Here is an 18089-nt window from a genome sequence, read left to right on the forward strand (position 1 = left end):
TATTAATGGTATTAGTTATAAAATGAACCTTCTCCCCACTACAAGTCTTACTAAGAATAGCTCTACCAGTTTTTCCGATGCATTAGGCATTGTCTTGCTCTAATAACAGGTCTTGCTGAAAGCTACTTCCCAATTAATGTTTTCGAAATGTTCAGCTTAGTAACCTCTGTCTTTACTCAACAGAAAGTGTTTCTAAAACATCTAACTAAACTAGAACAGAAGTTTTTATTTTGCAGGCTTATTTAATGCTAGTGGCTTGTCAGATGTACAAACGATGCAGTTTATCAGCTCTCCCTCGATCCCCCCTCACACTTGGCTGACTGGGCTGTTTCCCGCCATTGCTGTGAAACCCTCACCCTACCTGCAGCTCGCTTCTCTCATTTCTCTTTCCTGCTTCCTTAGCTCTGCTGCATAATCCATCTGCAGCGTCAATAAAAGCAGGAGAAATCTTTAACTGCAGGGCCGACGTACCCACGGTACAGCAGCGGTACATCCAGTGTTCCAGTCTCACTGAAGTGTCCTGTCACACCGGCAGGACAACCCAGCGCTGAGCCCTCACACGGGACCTGAGCCGGGTATCGTATCTGCACACGTACGTTCACCCTCCTCTCCGCTACTATTTCGCTTTGGGGCTTTATCTTCAGCGCAAGACGCCAGAAGCCCTGTCGAGGCTGGTGTGTCTGGCGAACAACCAGCGGTCCCGAGCGGAGCCGACACCGCAAACGCCGAGCAAGGGCTCTGCCCGCCCGGCGGCCCCGCTGGGCGCCTCAGGGATGAGGCGGGGGCGGCAGCTCAAGACACTCAGAGACTCCGCGCAGAGGAGGGGACGGGTCTCCCCGCTGGTGTGACCGGGGTGACCCCGGGGAGCCCCGCGCTGCGGCCCTTGTCGGGCTCGGCCCGGGCAGGCGGCAGCCCGGACCCTTTTCCCTGAAGCACCTCCCGGGCCCTGGCAACCGCCGCCTGGCAACCGGGCTGCGGGGCTGGAGGATGAAGCAGGTAACGGTGCCGGGGCGGGGGGCGGCGGGGCTCCCCCGGTCCCTCCCCGCTGACGGGCTCCCCGCCGCAGGCGCTGGTGGACGACACCGAGGATGTGTCCCTCGACTTCGGGAGCGAGGAGGAGCTGGCGCTGCGCAAAGCCAGGATCAGGTGAGGGCGCGGGGAGCGGGCGGGCCCAGCGGAGGCCTCCGCGGAGTCCTCAGCGTCGCGGTGCCGCCTGAGGTAACGGGGCCTGGGCAGCCTGCGCTGCTCCGAGGCGCTGAAATACAAGGAATTCCATTTAAACACCGAATTCCCGTTTGTCACAGGGAAGGTGCTCAGCGCCGGGCAGGCGGCTCGGGCTGGAGCCGGTGAGGCCCGCGGCTCTGCCAGCCACACGGCTGCTGCGGGCCCGCTGCTTGGCATCCTCCTGACATTGGAAACAAATCTTACATTGCCAAAGCCAACATATCACCAAAAAGCCCACCACCATCAGCACAAACCCACAACCTCCTCCCACTCACCGCCACAAAACTCACCGCCACAAAAAAAAAAAAGCAAACAGTATTTTTGTTATGCCAGAGAGGTCTCATCCTCAGCAAAACACGCTGTGCAGAGTGCCCTGGCAGTGCATTTACACACCTGGCTGAAGGAAACAACAAGTTATTTGCAATAGAACTGTCATGTTTTCCCACCACAGGATGCGATGTTATGTGGAATATACTGTATCTTATCCATATAGCTGTTACCTAAGAAAACACAACCCCTTGATCCATCTCATCTGTCAGGTTACGCAGTTTAACTTCACGTTAGCGGAGGCGTCTGCAGCTCTGTGCACACCAAGGTCCCAGGTAACAGAGCTGTTGTTCCTCCAGCGGCTTTTGAAGAATCTACAGTCAAAGACCGTCAGGGGAAAAGCTTTATGTCAAAAAGAATGATACACATGCATGCACTTGTCAATAATGTATATAATCAGCTTTGATTTATATTGTTTTCTTCCCCTCCATCTTGTCCCAGTTCGTTCTGGTCCATCACAATATGAGTATTTCTTGTGGGCATAAACAAACAAAAAGTTAAGCTTAGCACCATTGTTATCAGAGATGTGCAAACAAGCAATCACATTGCTTTACAATCCAATTACTCTGTTTTACTCGTGTCTGCTGAAGCATTTTGCCCTTCCAATGCACTGGACTTTGCAACTACATGATGAGTCAGCCATGCAACAAGATTAACATGGCTTTGTTTCTGTGCTCCAGCACCAGCACATGTTTTAAATGAAGGGGTATATTTTTGGCACAGCCTTGGAGAACATAGCCTAAAGGATTAAACTGAACTCGGACATACAGCTTAGGACTGCCTTGAGCACGTGAGCCACAGATTCAGTCTGTGAGACCAGACTAGAGTTAATGTGAAGTGAAATCACCCTGAAGTGTTTGTGGGGGTTCTACAGCACCAGTTACTTTAGAGATCTGTTCCTGCTGGTTCATCATACCTGACAATATAGACAGGCAAAGTATCAATAAACCATACTATTAGTTGATCCACTTCAGGTAGGTACTTATTTCATTAGAGACTGTTCTTCTTTCTTGCTCTCATTGTGACAATAATCTCATACTGAAAATCTTCTGCTCTAGAATACAGAAATGAAACTCCTCACATTGTTCACACAGAAGTTTGTTTTCATAGTTCTGAAGAATCTTGTGCAAACAATACTGGAACACACCCATGTGCTGCAGAGCTTTGTTGTCTTGTTAGGGGGCATAACAACATGTCCCAATAATTTGTCTTTTAACTTTATCCCAATTTCATATATCTTAGACTTGGTTAAAATTTCTGTAAGCTATGACAAGTTGTGGTTTTGTGCTCCTGAAGACCAAAAGGTATGTAGATAGTGGTTTAACTAGTGGTTACTTTCATAAGAAGGTTAGGAAAAAGATCACTCACACCATTTTGCAGTTCGTTGCAATATCAGAACATGTGCTCTGGAACAGTTAGGAGTATGTGATCGCTTCTTCTCCAAATCAGCCAAGTAACAGGAGATGCTCAAGCCAGAGAGCCTGTTTGTTCAGAAGTACCAGACAGGTGTGAAAAGCAGCAGGTAAAGCGCTGCCCTGGCTCTCCTGAGCTGGGAACCTTCTCCTGGAGGTCAGCGATATCCTTTAGGGCTGACTGTGTTTGATTCCTTAACATAGGATGCAACTAAATTAATAACAGTTCATTCCTACCCTAACAGGCATCATGCTTGCAAGCTGAGCTGAGGTTATTGTAACAAGATCATGGTCATCATTCAGCCTCAGGGTTCCAGTTCTACGCTATATGAATGTTTACATCCAGGACAACTAGAAGCCCAAGCAAGCTCATTGCTACACTTTTGGGAGCAAACGTATGCCAAGCAGAGCCAGTGCAGAGTTTTAGTCACTTCTATCCTTCACTGGATTTGAATGCAAAAAAAGTTATCATGTTTTTTTGTAGTCTTTCCTTAGTACACGAAATCGCGTTACTTTATACAATGATTTCTTAATGCCACCATATTTCTGGAAATCAGGTTTGAAAAAAACATTATAAAGTACAAATGAATTCAATATAAATTCATTTACTTAGGAAAAGCTGTGAAGTTTTTCATTTCAAAAATGCTGCAGATGGTTTAGCTTCAGGTCTTTAAAAGACAATTTTATCTATCTGGAATTATCTCCTTATGAAAAATTCTGCTTGTATATGATAAAAGCTATAAATGTCATCTGATGGCTGTAAATTAACAAAACACATTTGTTTCTGTTAAGTGAGGAAGTGAACAGATTCTGTTAGGTTTGGATTTTTTTTTTAAGCATAAATAGGTGGACACTTTCTGAGATTGAGAGTTGTCCAAAGAATGAGGTGCAAGTTTTGGTATCTCCATATGCCTCCTCTAGGATAGGACCTGCAGGTCGGTGTCTTTGGCTCAGCTAGCTGTCTCCTTGCAAGAGGACTGGTTCCATAGCCTCAACAAAGTGTCTAGCGCAGTAATAAACATGAGCTTCTTGCTCATGAACTGTTTTTTTAGTAAATACCGTTCAAGGTTTCATATTGGAACAGATTCAGCATCCCAACCGTAATTCATCACCTGACTTGCAAAATGCAACACCACTTCTCCAAAGTTACTTTCGCGTCTCAAGCACCGATATCAAAGCTCAGGCCACTGTGATGCACTTGAGGCTCGTGATCTATGACTAGCATGTAGTGACACAAGACGCCACTGATGTCATGAACCCTCACGTCTTCTTGAGCAAGATCAAGCCTTGAAGTAGCAAGACACCCTCTGGTTTTGACAGCTCACAATATTTCCTCTGCTCCACCCACCCACCCATTTGCTTATGACAGAAAAAGCTCCTTTCGCTACAAATGTCACATGTTTAGTTTTAAGTCAGAAGTTTTTGGAAAGTTTGAGGTTTGCATGGGCATGATCAGGAGTAAATACAATCTACAGCTGTGCATCATTCTTACTCGCCAGTTGTGTGTGTGTGGTACTACAGGTACAATATTGCTATTATAGGATAGATAACTACTAAAACTGTTAAATGGCTATACAATAAGAATATTACAACAAAGATATAAATATAATAACTAATTTAAATTTAATTATAATTTATTTTATAATAATTGTGTATATATTGTGTATAATTTTATTATACACAATAATAGAGTAACAAATGTGATAGTTAAATAGTTCATTATGACCTAAGCCACCATATAATGTTAATTGTTTAAAGAGGTAGAGGAGCTTAATGAGACAATCTCTGACTTGAAAATAAGAGCCTTATTCAATAAGCAAATTTTATTCGCTCAGCTTCAAGGGAAAAAAATTACTTAAATGCAATAGCCTCTAGTTAATTGTCACCTTAAACTAATTCACACAGACACCTGCATGGAATAAGTTTTCATACTTGGCATATTACCCTGAAAATTCTACTGTGCTCATTATGGCATTCTCCAGCCCCCCATCTCACTGTACAGGCCAACATTTCATGCCATATAGTTACTTCTTCCACTGAAACTCCCCTTAATTTTGTTGCTGATAAAATTTTGCTTGATGAGAAAGCACAAATATCTAGTGAAATCAATGAACATTCATTCGTAAGAACTGTTAGATTCCCAAATGTTGCTCCCTCTGTAAAAGGGAAGTGTTTGCTCTCAGACATTACATGTGAAGGTTCATTTTGTCTTATACCCAACAGCTTTTTTTTTTTTAAAGTTTCAGAGTTCCTGTTCTTGTTTTCAAAACAGTTCTGAAAGGCATCTGATCTGTCTCCATTCACGCCTTGCGATGCTGATTTATGCCTTGAGGCAATGAGGATTTTAAGTACACAACCACTTGATTCCTCCATGCAGCGCAAAGAAACTGAGGAAAGACTCTAGATTTTGTCCTGTCTTTGAGAAATTTTGACATGAACAACACATTCCATCTTTTAGCTTTAGACTGAGGGCTGCTTTTGAAAATACTATTGCTTTGATAATGAAGATACACATCAGCATCTTAAATAATAGCAGCTATAAACGAAAATGCCATTTGAGACTAGAAATAGTTGTATTATACTACTTCGTTAGCAAATACGGTAACATTCCTCCTTATTCCATAACTTCCTAAATGCTCTGTATTTTTTTTCCTAGGCACCCACTGGCCACCTTTTTCCACCTGTTTTTCCGAGTGAGTGCCATTATTACCTACTTGTTCTGTGACTGGTTCAGCAACAGCTTTGTTGCCTGTTTTGTCACTATTCTCCTCCTTCTATCCTTTGACTTTTGGTCAGTTAAGGTAAGATGACGCTGAATAGTAATTACCTTTAGAAAGTATTTTGTGTGCTATTACGTAAATCAAAAAATGAAATATGTATACTGACATATTGACAAAAACAGTGGGATCTGTAGATTTATAAAATGTCTAGCCCATTTGAAATAATACATTTACACATCTTAGTTACTGTTTATCACTGTGTTCTCTAATATGGTGAGAATATTGCCTTGCTATAGATAGATTTGTTTGTTTGCTTTCCCCCTTAAAAAAAAAGAAAAGAAATAAAGTACCACTGGCTCTGAGTGGTGGATGCCAAGGGCTGCCCAAAGCTGCAGCGCTGTGTCAGGCCCCAGGGCTCCACATGGGGAACAAGGCTTTAGTTTTAGAAAAGTGAAGCCTTGATGCATCTCAAGTATGCTGAAAACTTCTAGTATTCATCCAGGTGCAGGAATATTTGCTTAATTTGTTTGCTTGATTTCATGTAGCTGACTTGCTTATAATTAATCTTCCCTGTTTCCCCCTGTGTGTTTTTGTTTGCTGGTCTCCTCTCTTACTGAGGAAATTTGGTTATTGGGGGGGCTTCACCAACTAACTGACTTAGAAAAGATACATCCTATAGTTTCTTACCTAAATCAACGTTATTGTGCTAATTACTGTATTAAAAGAGGAGAGCAGGCCTCTAAACTTCTAGTAACTCATCCATCCTTAATGACTGTTGTGCTCAGGCTGGCACAGCTTTTAGAACTAATTTTAGTATCTGATAGAAGAATATGATTTTCAGACATGCTTGTCTTTTTTTGTAATGTTAGTCTGGCAAGTGATTTATGCAACTGATTAATTAAAATAATTGTTTCTGTCACTAGAACGTGACAGGAAGACTCCTGGTTGGTTTGCGTTGGTGGAACCAGATTGATGAAGATGGAAAAAGCCACTGGGTGTTTGAAGCAAAAAGGGTAAATATGTTAATAAAAATAGGCACAGAACAAACAGAATCCATAGGAAAGCCTGTAGAGCTGATACTAAGTCAAATAGAGTAACAAATAAAGCACCTTTTTGACAGTTACTTTTATCCAGCTTTTACAGATGATAATGCAAATGGTGAGTTGGAAACACATTGTGTTGTCACATCCTGAAAGCATTCAGAACAAAATTGGTCTCGCAACATGGTACAACACTCTGAATATTCATTCTGATGACAATCGGTATGAAACATTTCTGGTAGCTGCATTTTATTTTCTAGTGAGAAAAAAATCTTGTCATAAACACAACTTCCCATAGTTAAACCCAACGCAGAATCATCGTAGAATGTCCCCAGCTGGAAGGGACCCACAAGGATCATCAAGTCCAACTCCTTTAATCCTCTTCAGGAAAGATCTATGTTGAAAGCAATGCTGAATAGTTCTAATTCAGTATTTTTAAAACAATATTTTAGTCATGGTTATGGAATATGGTGGGGAATAGAACCCAGATCCCAGGGTTTTCTGTTCCTGCTCATGCTCCCCCCAAACAACCTGAGCAAAAAAGCTGTAGAATGGCAGTTGGCATCGCTGCCAGAATCAAGACGGCAGGGTTTTGCTTTCACTTGCTGCCACCCCCATCCAGCCAGGAGCCCGGCAGGACACTCAAGTGCTGCCCACTGGGCCGTCCCTTGCAGGCAAATCCAGCTGTGCAGGCAGCTGTGCACTGAGCTGGGAACAAACGCTGAGTGTGTGGTGTGGGGTGCCCTCTAGCAGCCCTGTGGGCCTCTGCAAGGAGAGAGTGGCCATGAAGCACGGAACATTGTTCTCTGGACCTCTGCAACGTCACTGGTTTAGAGGGTACACGAAAATAATTAAAATCATCTTGTAATTATTGCATCTTACAGGGGCTTCTTAGGCAAGATTGAGTAACTTAACTGTATGTACAAGTTGGATACCATTGTCTGCCTCGTGATGGATGGATGAGTCTGATTTTTACATAGAGAATTCAAGACATTTGAGACATAGAAAATGAGCTAAAAATTTTTTCAGTTTTCTGAGTGCAAGAGTCCACAGGGTTTTATTTTCCACTTGTGAAGCTTGCGTTTCAGAAGCTTCATACGAGATTTAAATTAAGCTGACATACTGCAGGTTTTAGGAAAATGTATGGAAATGGGCACTGTTATGAGAATTCCATCGTCTGAACTGGAAACAACTGTTAAGTCTTATGGGGGAGCTTTAAAGTTTGCTTGTTACCACTTGCAACAGCTCACTGCAATTTCTACATTAGATACTATAGCTTTTCTGATACTGGACTGATCTTTTCCCCCATACTCTTGATTAGTGAACAAGGCATGTGTCAGGAATCTATACAACGGACAGTGAAGTACTCACATGGAGGTTCTGCGGGTAACACTGGCTTCAGTTCCACACTTCTCTGAGGCCTTGGACAAGTTTGAATCTTGTGGCGAAGTTAACTTAGTATTTCTGAAGTGTAAAAGCAATTGTCAGTGTAACAGAACTTTGCCTTTAAAATATTACTAATCTGTAGCGTTAGTGGGAGCTATCATTGACAAAAGGAATAATTCTCTCATTTAATGTGAACAGAGACCAGACCACTTTGAAAAGAAAATGCTGCCAGGTACAGTAGGGCAGCAGGCAGAAAACTACTTCTCTTCTTATTCAGTTTTTCTTCCATGCATCATAAATGGAATTTAGGTAAAGAAGTCATTTTGTCCGTTCTTTCTCCCTTGTAGATTTGTTGCCTTTTGTGGATTTTGTCTTTGTCACTAGCAGTTTCAATGATTTCCTTTCTAGGTGCCTGCAATAGCTGCCTCAACTGAAGCTGAAGCTCGAATCTTTTGGCTTGGTCTCATTATTTGCCCCGTTATCTGGACAGTGTTTTTCTTCAGCACCTTGTTCTCCCTGAAGCTGAAATGGCTGGTAAGTCTGGGGGCGCGGAAAGACCTACAGCTGACAGAATATACAGCTGACTGGTAGCAGGAAAATCCAGATCCTTAGTTTTGCAATAGGCTTTGAATCCAATCTTCCAGCAGTACAAAATTCCACTAATCACTTCAACAGATCAGAGGCGTTTTTGGCAGTCAACCCCCACACTCTGGAACGGATTAGTAATTTTTAGCCTGACTTCTACTAGGTTATTGGATGTCAACTTGAGAACCTTAAGTGGTTGGCAAAATTACAGACTTTTCAACTGGAGCAACTTACTTTTCCTCAGCGTGTTTCAGTCAAAGGAAACTACCAGGAGAAGACAACAAATGAACCAGCGATGCTGGGTTTCAGGTTTTCACATCCCCTTGGGACTTGAATGTCACTTGCTCTTAAAAGCAGGGATTGCAGATCACTGGTACAGTTTCCTTTAGGTATCATAGTGCTTAAAACCTTGATAAATTGAACTATATGTATTTTATAATTGCTGTATTTATAAGTCATGTACAAAAAAAAAAAAAAGAGAAAAACATTTCAGATTTTTCCAGATACAAGAGGAAATTTACCCCATGTATTGCATTATGCTAAGATATTTTTGTCTATGAAATCTTCATGTTTTCCCCTGTAAACATTAAGTGCTTGGACAATTGCCACAGAGTTCATTTTGCCAAGTTCCTAGCCATGCTCAGTACAAACTTCTTAATTCAGTTTGAAAACATAAAAAGTGTCTTGGACATGCACAGCTACATAACCAGTAACAGCCAAAAATATATTTTCTTATTAAATGAAGCAGGAAATTCAGCTATGGGTATGAATTGATGGCAAATCATTGCCTGCTTCCTAGTGCCCCAAATGGCACAGCTAAACAAGCAATAGTTAAAATGAAGCCAGCAGTTAGAATTAAACCCGCAGTCTTTCTCCACGGCTTCACCTTCTTTTTGAAAACCAGAGATTGTTCGCTAAACTAAGAGCTGGTTGGAGGAGGAACCCTAATTAGCACTGGGCGCACATTGCTCAGGTGCTTGTAAAAGGCAAGTTACACAAATGAAAATATGTTTGCTTCCAGGAAACTGGTTCTGAGGTTAAGAAAAACATTCTTTAAAGTTATTTCATTAGTAAGTCGCAGGGGTTCTGCCTGCTGCTAAGCCTATAGTACCACAAAAGGATCTAAGGATTTTCACTGTTAATGCTGGATGTTGATTCATATCTGTCGATGCTCTTTGTAAAGCTGTAAGCCACAGGATCTTATTTGCACATAATAAGGCATTTGTTGGCTAAAGAAGCCTGCAGGCTTGCTGTGTACGTGGATGTGAAGTTTCAGATACAGATCAGGCTTTTCAAAAAAGTGAAATTATTATGGGATCAGTTGATTACGCCCTTTTTTGAATAAGTGCTTTCAGGAAAGCAATTGAATCTTTCAACAGACAGAACCACAAAAAAAATTGTATCAGTGTCTTGCTAAAAAGAGGCATTTTGTAGAAAGGAACTGTTGTGTTTGACATAATTGGATCTCTTTGAAAGTCATTAATGCAAGGAAGAAATATCCCCCTTAGGTCATGTAGGTATATCTAAATAGTACGTATACATATATATACACACTTGCTTATAGATGTTCTCCACATGCAGTGTCCATATAGCAGTGCAGTTGTCCCAGCTGAACTCTAGTAATACTCGTTTATGTTTGACCACAGGCTCTTGTGATAGCTGGGATCTCCCTCCAGACTGCTAATTTATATGGCTACATCCACTGCAAATTAGGGGGCCAGAAAAGCAGCAGCAGAGGACCTTCGAGGTTTTTTGTCACAGCAGATGCTCCCAAGAGTAAGTACTGAGCTGATCCGGCCGTGACAGCTCCCAGTTAAACCTTCGGAGACCCGAGGTGCTGGGAGCCTCTGCCTGGGCAGGGCTGGCAGGGCCACCTTGGCCACCTCCACCCTGGGCTGCCCCTGGCTCTGCCCCACTTTGGGGAGACTCCTCCAGCCCTAGCCCTGTGTTCCCTCTGCAGGGCAGCCGAGGAGCACGGCCCAGGACCGCACTGAAGAACGGGCGAAGACAGGCACTAGATAAATCTAAAAGGAGCAGTAAAAATACTCATTTATGAAAATTGTTCTTCACGTGAATGTATTTAAGTAAAACTTTTGAAGAATCCTGCCTGCATGAAACCGTAAGGAATTTATGTCATTTGCGTTTGAGTCTTCAGTTTCTGAAAGGTTTGGAGCCCTTAAGTTTCACCAAAAAGCAGTTTGTATAGGCACCAAAGCAATATTTATGGTTTATACAGAGCACACTTCTTTAAGTAAAAATAAATAAATCTGTCAACTAACCTGAAACTGTTGGATTATCTTAACCAGGAATTAGAATGTAATCAAAACATGATGCTCATTGTTTAATTTGGGAACTACACTAAACAGAAATCCAACTGCCTTTCCCTCTTGTACACAATACTGATTTCTTAAAGCTTCGATTCCTCAATAAAAAGAAGAATCACAATCACAAAGGGCCTCTTAGTTATTAAAGATACCAAAGGTTTACTTTTTAGGGTTGAGTAGAAGAACGAACAAAAGTCATGTAGCATATTCACACAGTACTTATGTGAAGCAGACGGTTATGTATAAACAGTTAAAATATCTTATTCTCATACCTGTAATAAATAAAATATTGCACTTGTGCTATAATTAACTTCCCTAAACTCTAGGAGGTTTTTATTTTAAAACTGTACAAAAAGGAGACAATACTACACTGAATTTCACTCTAAATATAGGTTTTTTCTGCTGAAAGACACTTACATGATGTTTTTCAGCAGGAGAGAGAGTGGGTGTTACAGTTCTCCCCAGCGCAGAAGGGCTGACAAAGCCTACGACGTGTGTGTAGCTGATGCATTAGACACAACACCCCAGTGTCAGCAATGTACACTTTATATGCAACTTTCTACAGAAAATCTTGTATATGCATGTTTTCAAATGCCAACTTCATATTCAGGTTGTTAATACCGTGACATCAGATGCAGGTTGAGCCTACGGAACACAGAAGGCTCAGTTCTATTGCTTGCCAGGAAGCTTTGAGACCACCTGTGAACTACAAGAATCTTCAACTACGGAAAAAAAATAAGGCAAGAACATTTATATTAAGAATTTATTTGCAATATATAAAAAGAATACATTCCTTCCATTAAATCAAGGCATAAGTTACTTTTCTGTAATTAAAGAACTACATTTTTATTCCTTTCATAGATTAGATAATCTTTTCTTCTTGAAACTGGTGTTGATCACAGAACTCCTGAATTCCTGCAAAGACAGGGAGAAAGTAATATAAATAATATTTGCATTGCACAAGTAGTTATTGCTGCATCACTCTGTCCCCTGTTGGGGGCCTTCATCATGGTGAAAATGTCTTTAGGAATTTCCCAGCCGTTTGGATGTTTAAACTGCACCTCACTGGCTCTTCAGGTAGTTTTCACGTGGGTTTTTGTGCCATTACAACAGCACCTTAGAACTTCTGTGTGAGAGCAAGTCCACACACATATTTTCTGAACATTAATGACTGAAGCCAAACACTGAAACCCGTTATTAAATACAGTTTCATTATCACTTTAAAAGCCTGTCGTAACTGATACCCAGAAGATGTGAACATGGTATTTGCATGTTACGTTCATGACTGCTACGCACACCTACTGTTTGTATGATTTGTGGCAGAACGTCATTCTCTCTAGCACCTTTATATACTGCAGTTGTACCCAGGACTCGGGGACCCATCTGCACCGTGATTTTCAGACTTACTTTGAATGATGCTCCTGTAAGACAACGTAGCTGGAGACTCAGGTGCTTCAGAGAAGAAAGACTGGCCTTTGTCACAGCTTCTCCCTTGACGGACAGGGAAAAACAAGCAAGTGAAGCAAAGGGAAAAGATGATTTTTTAAATTTTACTCTTTATCCTGGTACCACTTACACCTTCCAAAAAGCCATTTGCATCTATTCCTTTAAGAACTCCTTACGTCAGTAACACAGCCACAATGACAGCTTGCAGTTTTACAGAGAAATACTATTAGCAGAAACCTTCAGTCATTATTTTGGAAGTAGTGACCTGTTCCTCAATGTCATTAAATCAAGTGTTAATTGCTAATGGGCAAGGAACCAAACCATCTCAGTATCCACCACAGGATTTGGGTGGTGGCAGCAGCAGGGAAGTTAAGGCACTAATGTTAATGCTCAGTGTCTCCAAGGTGTTACTCTTCATAGCGGTTGTGCTTTTGTTCAATCTGCACTCCAGGTGAATACACCACAGAGAAAACACGTTGTTCTGCAAACGTGATTAAACAGCTGAGAAGATACATAAACTAATCTTAATCAAGACGAAGCTCCAGGCTAGGGAAATGATCCTGGCACTTTCCTCTTCCCGCACCATGCTATGTCAGGGCGCCAGCGACTTCTGATTCAAAAAAATGCTCTATCTAAAAATGGATACTTACCTAAGAGCCAAAATGTTTAATATTGTAATTTATCAGTGTTCAAGTCAGGGTTTTCCAGCAGTAGCATCAGTAGAGGAAGAAAAAAACTTGTTTTAAACATAATGCAATAGCAACTTTACCTATTTGAGGATCTAGAGGCACTTTACCCAGGAGGGAAACGTTTAAGTTCTGGCACATCTTCTCTGCACCTCCAGTAGTTGGGGGAAAGATCTGAGATTCATTCTGGGAAAACATGAAAATTAAACTTAAAATATCGCAATTCAGAGAACAGGGCATTTTTGGAGCAATATTTTATATACAAACAATGTCAAAACAAAAACTGCTGTAAGATACAGCCAGCCTCACCTTACACTTGGGACATATAAAGCCACTCATATTTTCCACAACACCTATGATTGGCAGTTTCACTTTGTGGCAGAAGTTGATCTCCTTCCGAACATCCTGAAGTGACACTTCCTACAAATATTGGGAAAAACTGCTATTTTCACTGTTACGTTTTGATGCTGAACCATGAACTTACGTCCTTAGAGCTGGTTTAAAGAAAGCACATGATGACTTGTTGCTGCTCCCTTTGTATTTTCAAGAACATAAACCTGCATTACGTGCTCTAGCAGCAATTCTGAGTAGCAACACAACAGGTACAACACTTCTACCTGTGAATGGGGGGTTCTGTTTTGAAATCTGACTTGACTCTAGTAAAGATTCAGCCATATTTATGTTTTATCCTCTATATTAATCTTTGTCTTTAGTTCTTTAAGTGTAACTTTTTCACATTTCTAGTTTACAGGAAGACCTTTGGCGTTATCAATAGAGCAGGCAAGGACAAGAACCACCAGGTTTACGCTCATTATCTCTTTTCAAAATAGATTTCAAATAGCTTATAATCCCCTCAGACTTTCAGCATATATGGCTGACCTCATTCAGTTCTGTTCCATTCTCACCTCACCACCTCACTTCCATTAGATTTTATTCTTTCAGCTGTCATGGAAATACCATGTCCAAACAGGCTTCAAAACCTACGTTTGAATTCGATGTATTTTGAGTGTCAGCTCTCCAGGGGCAGATTTTTCTTTTAAAAATGCTCATCACGAAGTTACCTACTGGAGGCAAAGGGCTGCTTCACGTGGTGTCCAGCAGTGCCGCTCTTGTCAACTTAGAAACATCACACTGACTCCTGAACATTAAGCTGGTGGTCAATAAATGGCAAATTCACAATGATGCGAACCCCAGTTTTGCAGAAGGAAGGGAAATATATCGCATTTCCCTTCACACAGATCACAAGAGCTTTGCTGTGAACTGCTCTGTGGTGTTGTGCCACACTCAGATCCCAACTGCACCGAGACACCCGTCTAACTCATAAACCAGCCACTGAGGCACAACACAAGACAGTCAACTCCCTCCGACCCTGCGCTGTCACTTCTCTGAAGTTAAACACTCTAAACCAAGGATCGGCTTTAAGTGCCACGATGCTTCTGTCACTGGAAAGGAAGTTCTCAAACCTGAGGGGTAGTGACGATAACGGCACCGTCTATGTGCGCGGCACCGAGATACTGCACGATCGATAAGTGCTCATCTGACGTTCCCGGAGGCGTATCTACAATCAGGTAGTCAACTTCACCCCAGTCCACGTCACGAAGAAATTGTTTGATCAACCCTAAAATAAAAGAATGTGCAAGAGAGAAAAAAATATCTCCCTATATTTTAGATTTTAAGGTCTACTTCTAATTTTATAGTCTAGGTGTACTGATTCTGATTTGTCAACTTAAGTACAGAAACAATTGTTTTGCCAAGGCAAAAAACAAAAATAACCAACCCAATGCAGCATTTGACCTTCTAATTTCATCAAATGAATATGTTCAACTACAGAAAACAAGGAACCGTTCACCCATTTTTTCCTAGATCTTACTATACTATATTTACATTATTAATTAAACAAGCTCCGATACGAAATCTTTCGAGGACATAAATTGTTGTAAACAGTTGATACGTACCATTTTTTTTTGGTCCTCTCCAGATGACAGCATCATCAGGACTACTCAGCAAGAACCCCACGGACATGACACCCAAGTTTTCCTCCACATACTAAAAGAGAAGTAGAACTCAATAGAGTTTACAGAACAGTAAAGAAAGAGTAAAGGGACCCATTCCAAATCCAGATTTTATAGAGTCATATATTCATATAGAGTCACATACTCATTGCCCACACTACAGCAGAAAAGCCAGTAAAGATGAATGAAACTATTTTAGAAACATAGTATTATTAACAAAAGCAATTTAGCACTCTGATCTATGTAGTTTATCTCCAGATTCTACACAGATATTCTATAAAATCTGGATATTTACATCATTGGTAAAAGAATTGACACAAGTACCCCCAGCTCCTCCCTCCCGTGTTTTTCAGCTGAGAGGACAGTGCCCAACCCAACCCAACCCAACCCCAGGAACTTTCTGAAACAGGGACCCCGCTCACCACTGGAGACCAGCCGGACCCACTCTGATGAACCTGAAAATGGAAGTGACACAGAAAGTTACATACAGAAATAAATACAGACACTACATGAAGTGCGAATATAAGGAAAAACTGGGTAAATAGATATCCTGCCTATAGGCGGAATACAGCTTTACTGGAGCAGCCAAGTTAAAAACTGCAGAAGGGCCAGATCTCTATGAATAAAGTGAATAAATACTGCGGCACCATTTTGCAAGAAACCGACCCATATATTTATATCAAATATTCTAGGGCTGATAGCATTATGCTGACACTACTCAAGTTTGAAATAGTCATGAATATGTAGCAGATACAGAGCAGGTGCTGCTTTGCAGAGCTGCTCATCCTGAAAGCTGACAACTCTGTTACAATCTAAATTATGCTGAACTTCTCTGTCTCACCTTTGTCTCCCTACCTGCTGCCACACACATTTCCCAATCAGCTGAGCTTTTAGAAGCTTTAAGTCTACACAACCCTGAAGTGTTAATGCAAGAAATCCTTTAAACACATTTGAGTTTTCACTTACCTGCTCTCCTTCCAGACCCATCATTTTAGGGATCGACGGCCCACAGATGTCGATGTCCAACAGAGCAACCTGCGAAACAAACCAACCGCCCCCGTCTGGAAACGCGCCCGCGAGGGCTGTTAGCGAAGGCCAAGCCGTGCGGTGGAAACGCTGCCGTGCGCTCCACGCAGCTGCAAACCCCGCGCGCGGAGGGGACGCGACCAGCGCAGTCACCGCCCGCAGCCGCGCGGCCCCGGGACCCTCCGCCGCCCGCCCCGCCCGTACCTGCTTGGCCTCGTCCGCCGCCAGCCCGCTGGCCAGCAGCGCGCTGAACGTGCTCTTGCCCACGCCGCCCTTCCCGGACAGCACCAGCACCGTGTGCCGCACCCCGCGCAGCCGCTCCCGCAGCGCCGCCGCCTCCGCTGAGGGACACACCGCGACAGACACCGGGTCAGACACCCCGAGACGGACAGACACACCGGGACGGACCGACACCCCGGGTCGGACACACCGGGACGGACGGACACACCGGGTCGGAGCCCCGCCCCCGCGCCTCAGCGCCCGCCCCCTCGGGCCCGCCCTCACCCGGGTCCGCGGCGGCGGCGCCGGCAGCGCAGAGTCTCTGGTTGGGGCATCCCTGGCAGGCGGCGGCCCTGCCCGCCTGGGCGCTGCTGGTCCCCGGGCACTCTGCAACGGACAACGACAGCTGGAGCGCCGGGCCCGGACCGGCCCGCCCCGCCCGCCCGGCAGCGCCGCTCACCCTCAGGCCGCGGCCCGCCCGCCGCCTCCTCCATGGCGCGCGCCGCTGCGTCACCTCCGCCAGAGAGGCGGGGCCGGGAGAGGGCGCCGCGTGCCCGTGCGCGTGCGCCGGGAGGAGCAGCTGCCGCCAGGGGGCGCCCAGCGCGGGGAGCGGGGGCGGGAGCGGGGGCGGGAGCGGGGGCGGGGGCGGGCGCGCAGTGGGCAGGGGGCCGCGGCCTCGGTTGTGCCGCTGCAGTGGGATGTCTCCGGGAACTGTTACACAGGAGCAATGGGCAACAGAGCCACGAAACCATCTTAATACCCAAATCTGCTGTCAACCGGGAAACCTGCGTATCCCGGCAGTTAACCGGGGGTTTGCGCCGGTAACCCGGGCGGGCTGTGCCGCTCACCCCCGGCAGGTTTTAGAACAACACGCTCCAACAGTGGAGTCACCTTTTTAACAGTGTTGTACAGTTGTCAAGGGAAGTATTAGCACCCTTTACTTTTGTGTTTCAGAAGTTTTACACCTAGGAGATGATGGATAATTTCAGTAAAACGATGCCATGGCGATGCTGCATGGCAATTTTGAATATATTGATTTCTGCACCTTAATGCTAGACAATTTCTCTTAATTGAGTGGGTACACTCACTGGAAAGATTATTCTACTTTAAGCTGGCCAATCAGCTTCTGAGCAGATAGCTCCGTATTTGGGATGTAAAAACGAATGACATAAATAAATCATTCTGCAAACCAAGGCGGTGTGCACCAGCCTGTGATGTGATCTGGACTTGTACATTTTCATCACCATGTGATACTTGTACAACTTCTGTACTAACACTCTGTAGTTATCTTCTATGGGAAACGACTGAAAAAAAGTTATGTGGAATTGGATTAAAATATTTAAGCAAGTTTGAATGTCTGGGGTGGGAGGAACTGGCCAGTAAGACATATCTGAGAAATGTATTCTGTCCGTCCCCTATGGAGAATGTGGCTGTGAGACCACAGCCCCGCACGGCCCCTCGGCTCTGCTGCTGCCACACACACGGATCAGATTCACTCGTGTCAGCAGCACTTCCCACATTTCCTACTCAGGTATGCGTTCAGATGTTATTCTTTTGGGCCCAACAGATCATCTCCTGTTCCCAAGGTTATAGAGCATGTTCCCCACAAAAAGGACAAGTCAGTCCCTTCCCCAGCAGCCCCTTCCTCTGGGCCGGCCAGGGCTCCTTTTGCAGGGGTATCT

The 18089-nt window shown here is 43.6% G+C and overlaps 2 protein-coding genes across 4 annotated transcripts; one reads left to right on the forward strand and one right to left on the reverse strand.

Annotated features, from left to right (window-relative positions):
• The first annotated feature begins 384 nt into the window (after positions 1-384).
• Positions 385-11328, forward strand: TVP23A (trans-golgi network vesicle protein 23 homolog A). 2 transcript variants are annotated; one of them, XM_065030505.1, is made up of 7 exons: positions 385-996; positions 1067-1146; positions 5620-5656; positions 6607-6696; positions 8518-8643; positions 10341-10470; positions 10655-11328. In XM_065030505.1, the coding sequence occupies exons 1-7, from the start codon at positions 988-990 to the stop codon at positions 10714-10716; spliced, it is 534 nt and encodes a 177-aa protein (XP_064886577.1). In that variant the 5' UTR covers positions 385-987; the 3' UTR covers positions 10717-11328. The 2 variants fall into 2 exon arrangements, with proteins under 2 accessions (XP_064886577.1, XP_005508566.3); XM_005508509.4 differs by having other exon boundaries at positions 388-996; positions 5620-5764.
• Positions 11329-11767: 439 nt separating this feature from the next.
• Positions 11768-16916, reverse strand: NUBP1 (NUBP iron-sulfur cluster assembly factor 1, cytosolic). 2 transcript variants are annotated; one of them, XM_065030500.1, is made up of 11 exons: positions 16868-16916; positions 16693-16794; positions 16393-16529; positions 16129-16197; positions 15585-15617; positions 15106-15196; positions 14614-14768; positions 13460-13570; positions 13234-13336; positions 12426-12509; positions 11768-11933 (listed from the first exon to the last, which is right to left on the reverse strand). In XM_065030500.1, exons 1-11 carry the CDS (start codon positions 16899-16901, stop codon positions 11881-11883), a joined length of 972 nt encoding a protein of 323 aa, XP_064886572.1. In that variant the 5' UTR covers positions 16902-16916; the 3' UTR covers positions 11768-11880. The 2 variants fall into 2 exon arrangements, with proteins under 2 accessions (XP_064886572.1, XP_064886573.1); XM_065030501.1 differs by lacking the exon at positions 13460-13570.
• Between the last annotated feature and the right edge of the window lie 1173 nt (positions 16917-18089).

This window comes from Columba livia, chromosome 15 (assembly GCF_036013475.1).
Source record: "Columba livia isolate bColLiv1 breed racing homer chromosome 15, bColLiv1.pat.W.v2, whole genome shotgun sequence".
Classification (NCBI taxonomy): domain Eukaryota; kingdom Metazoa; phylum Chordata; class Aves; order Columbiformes; family Columbidae; genus Columba; species Columba livia.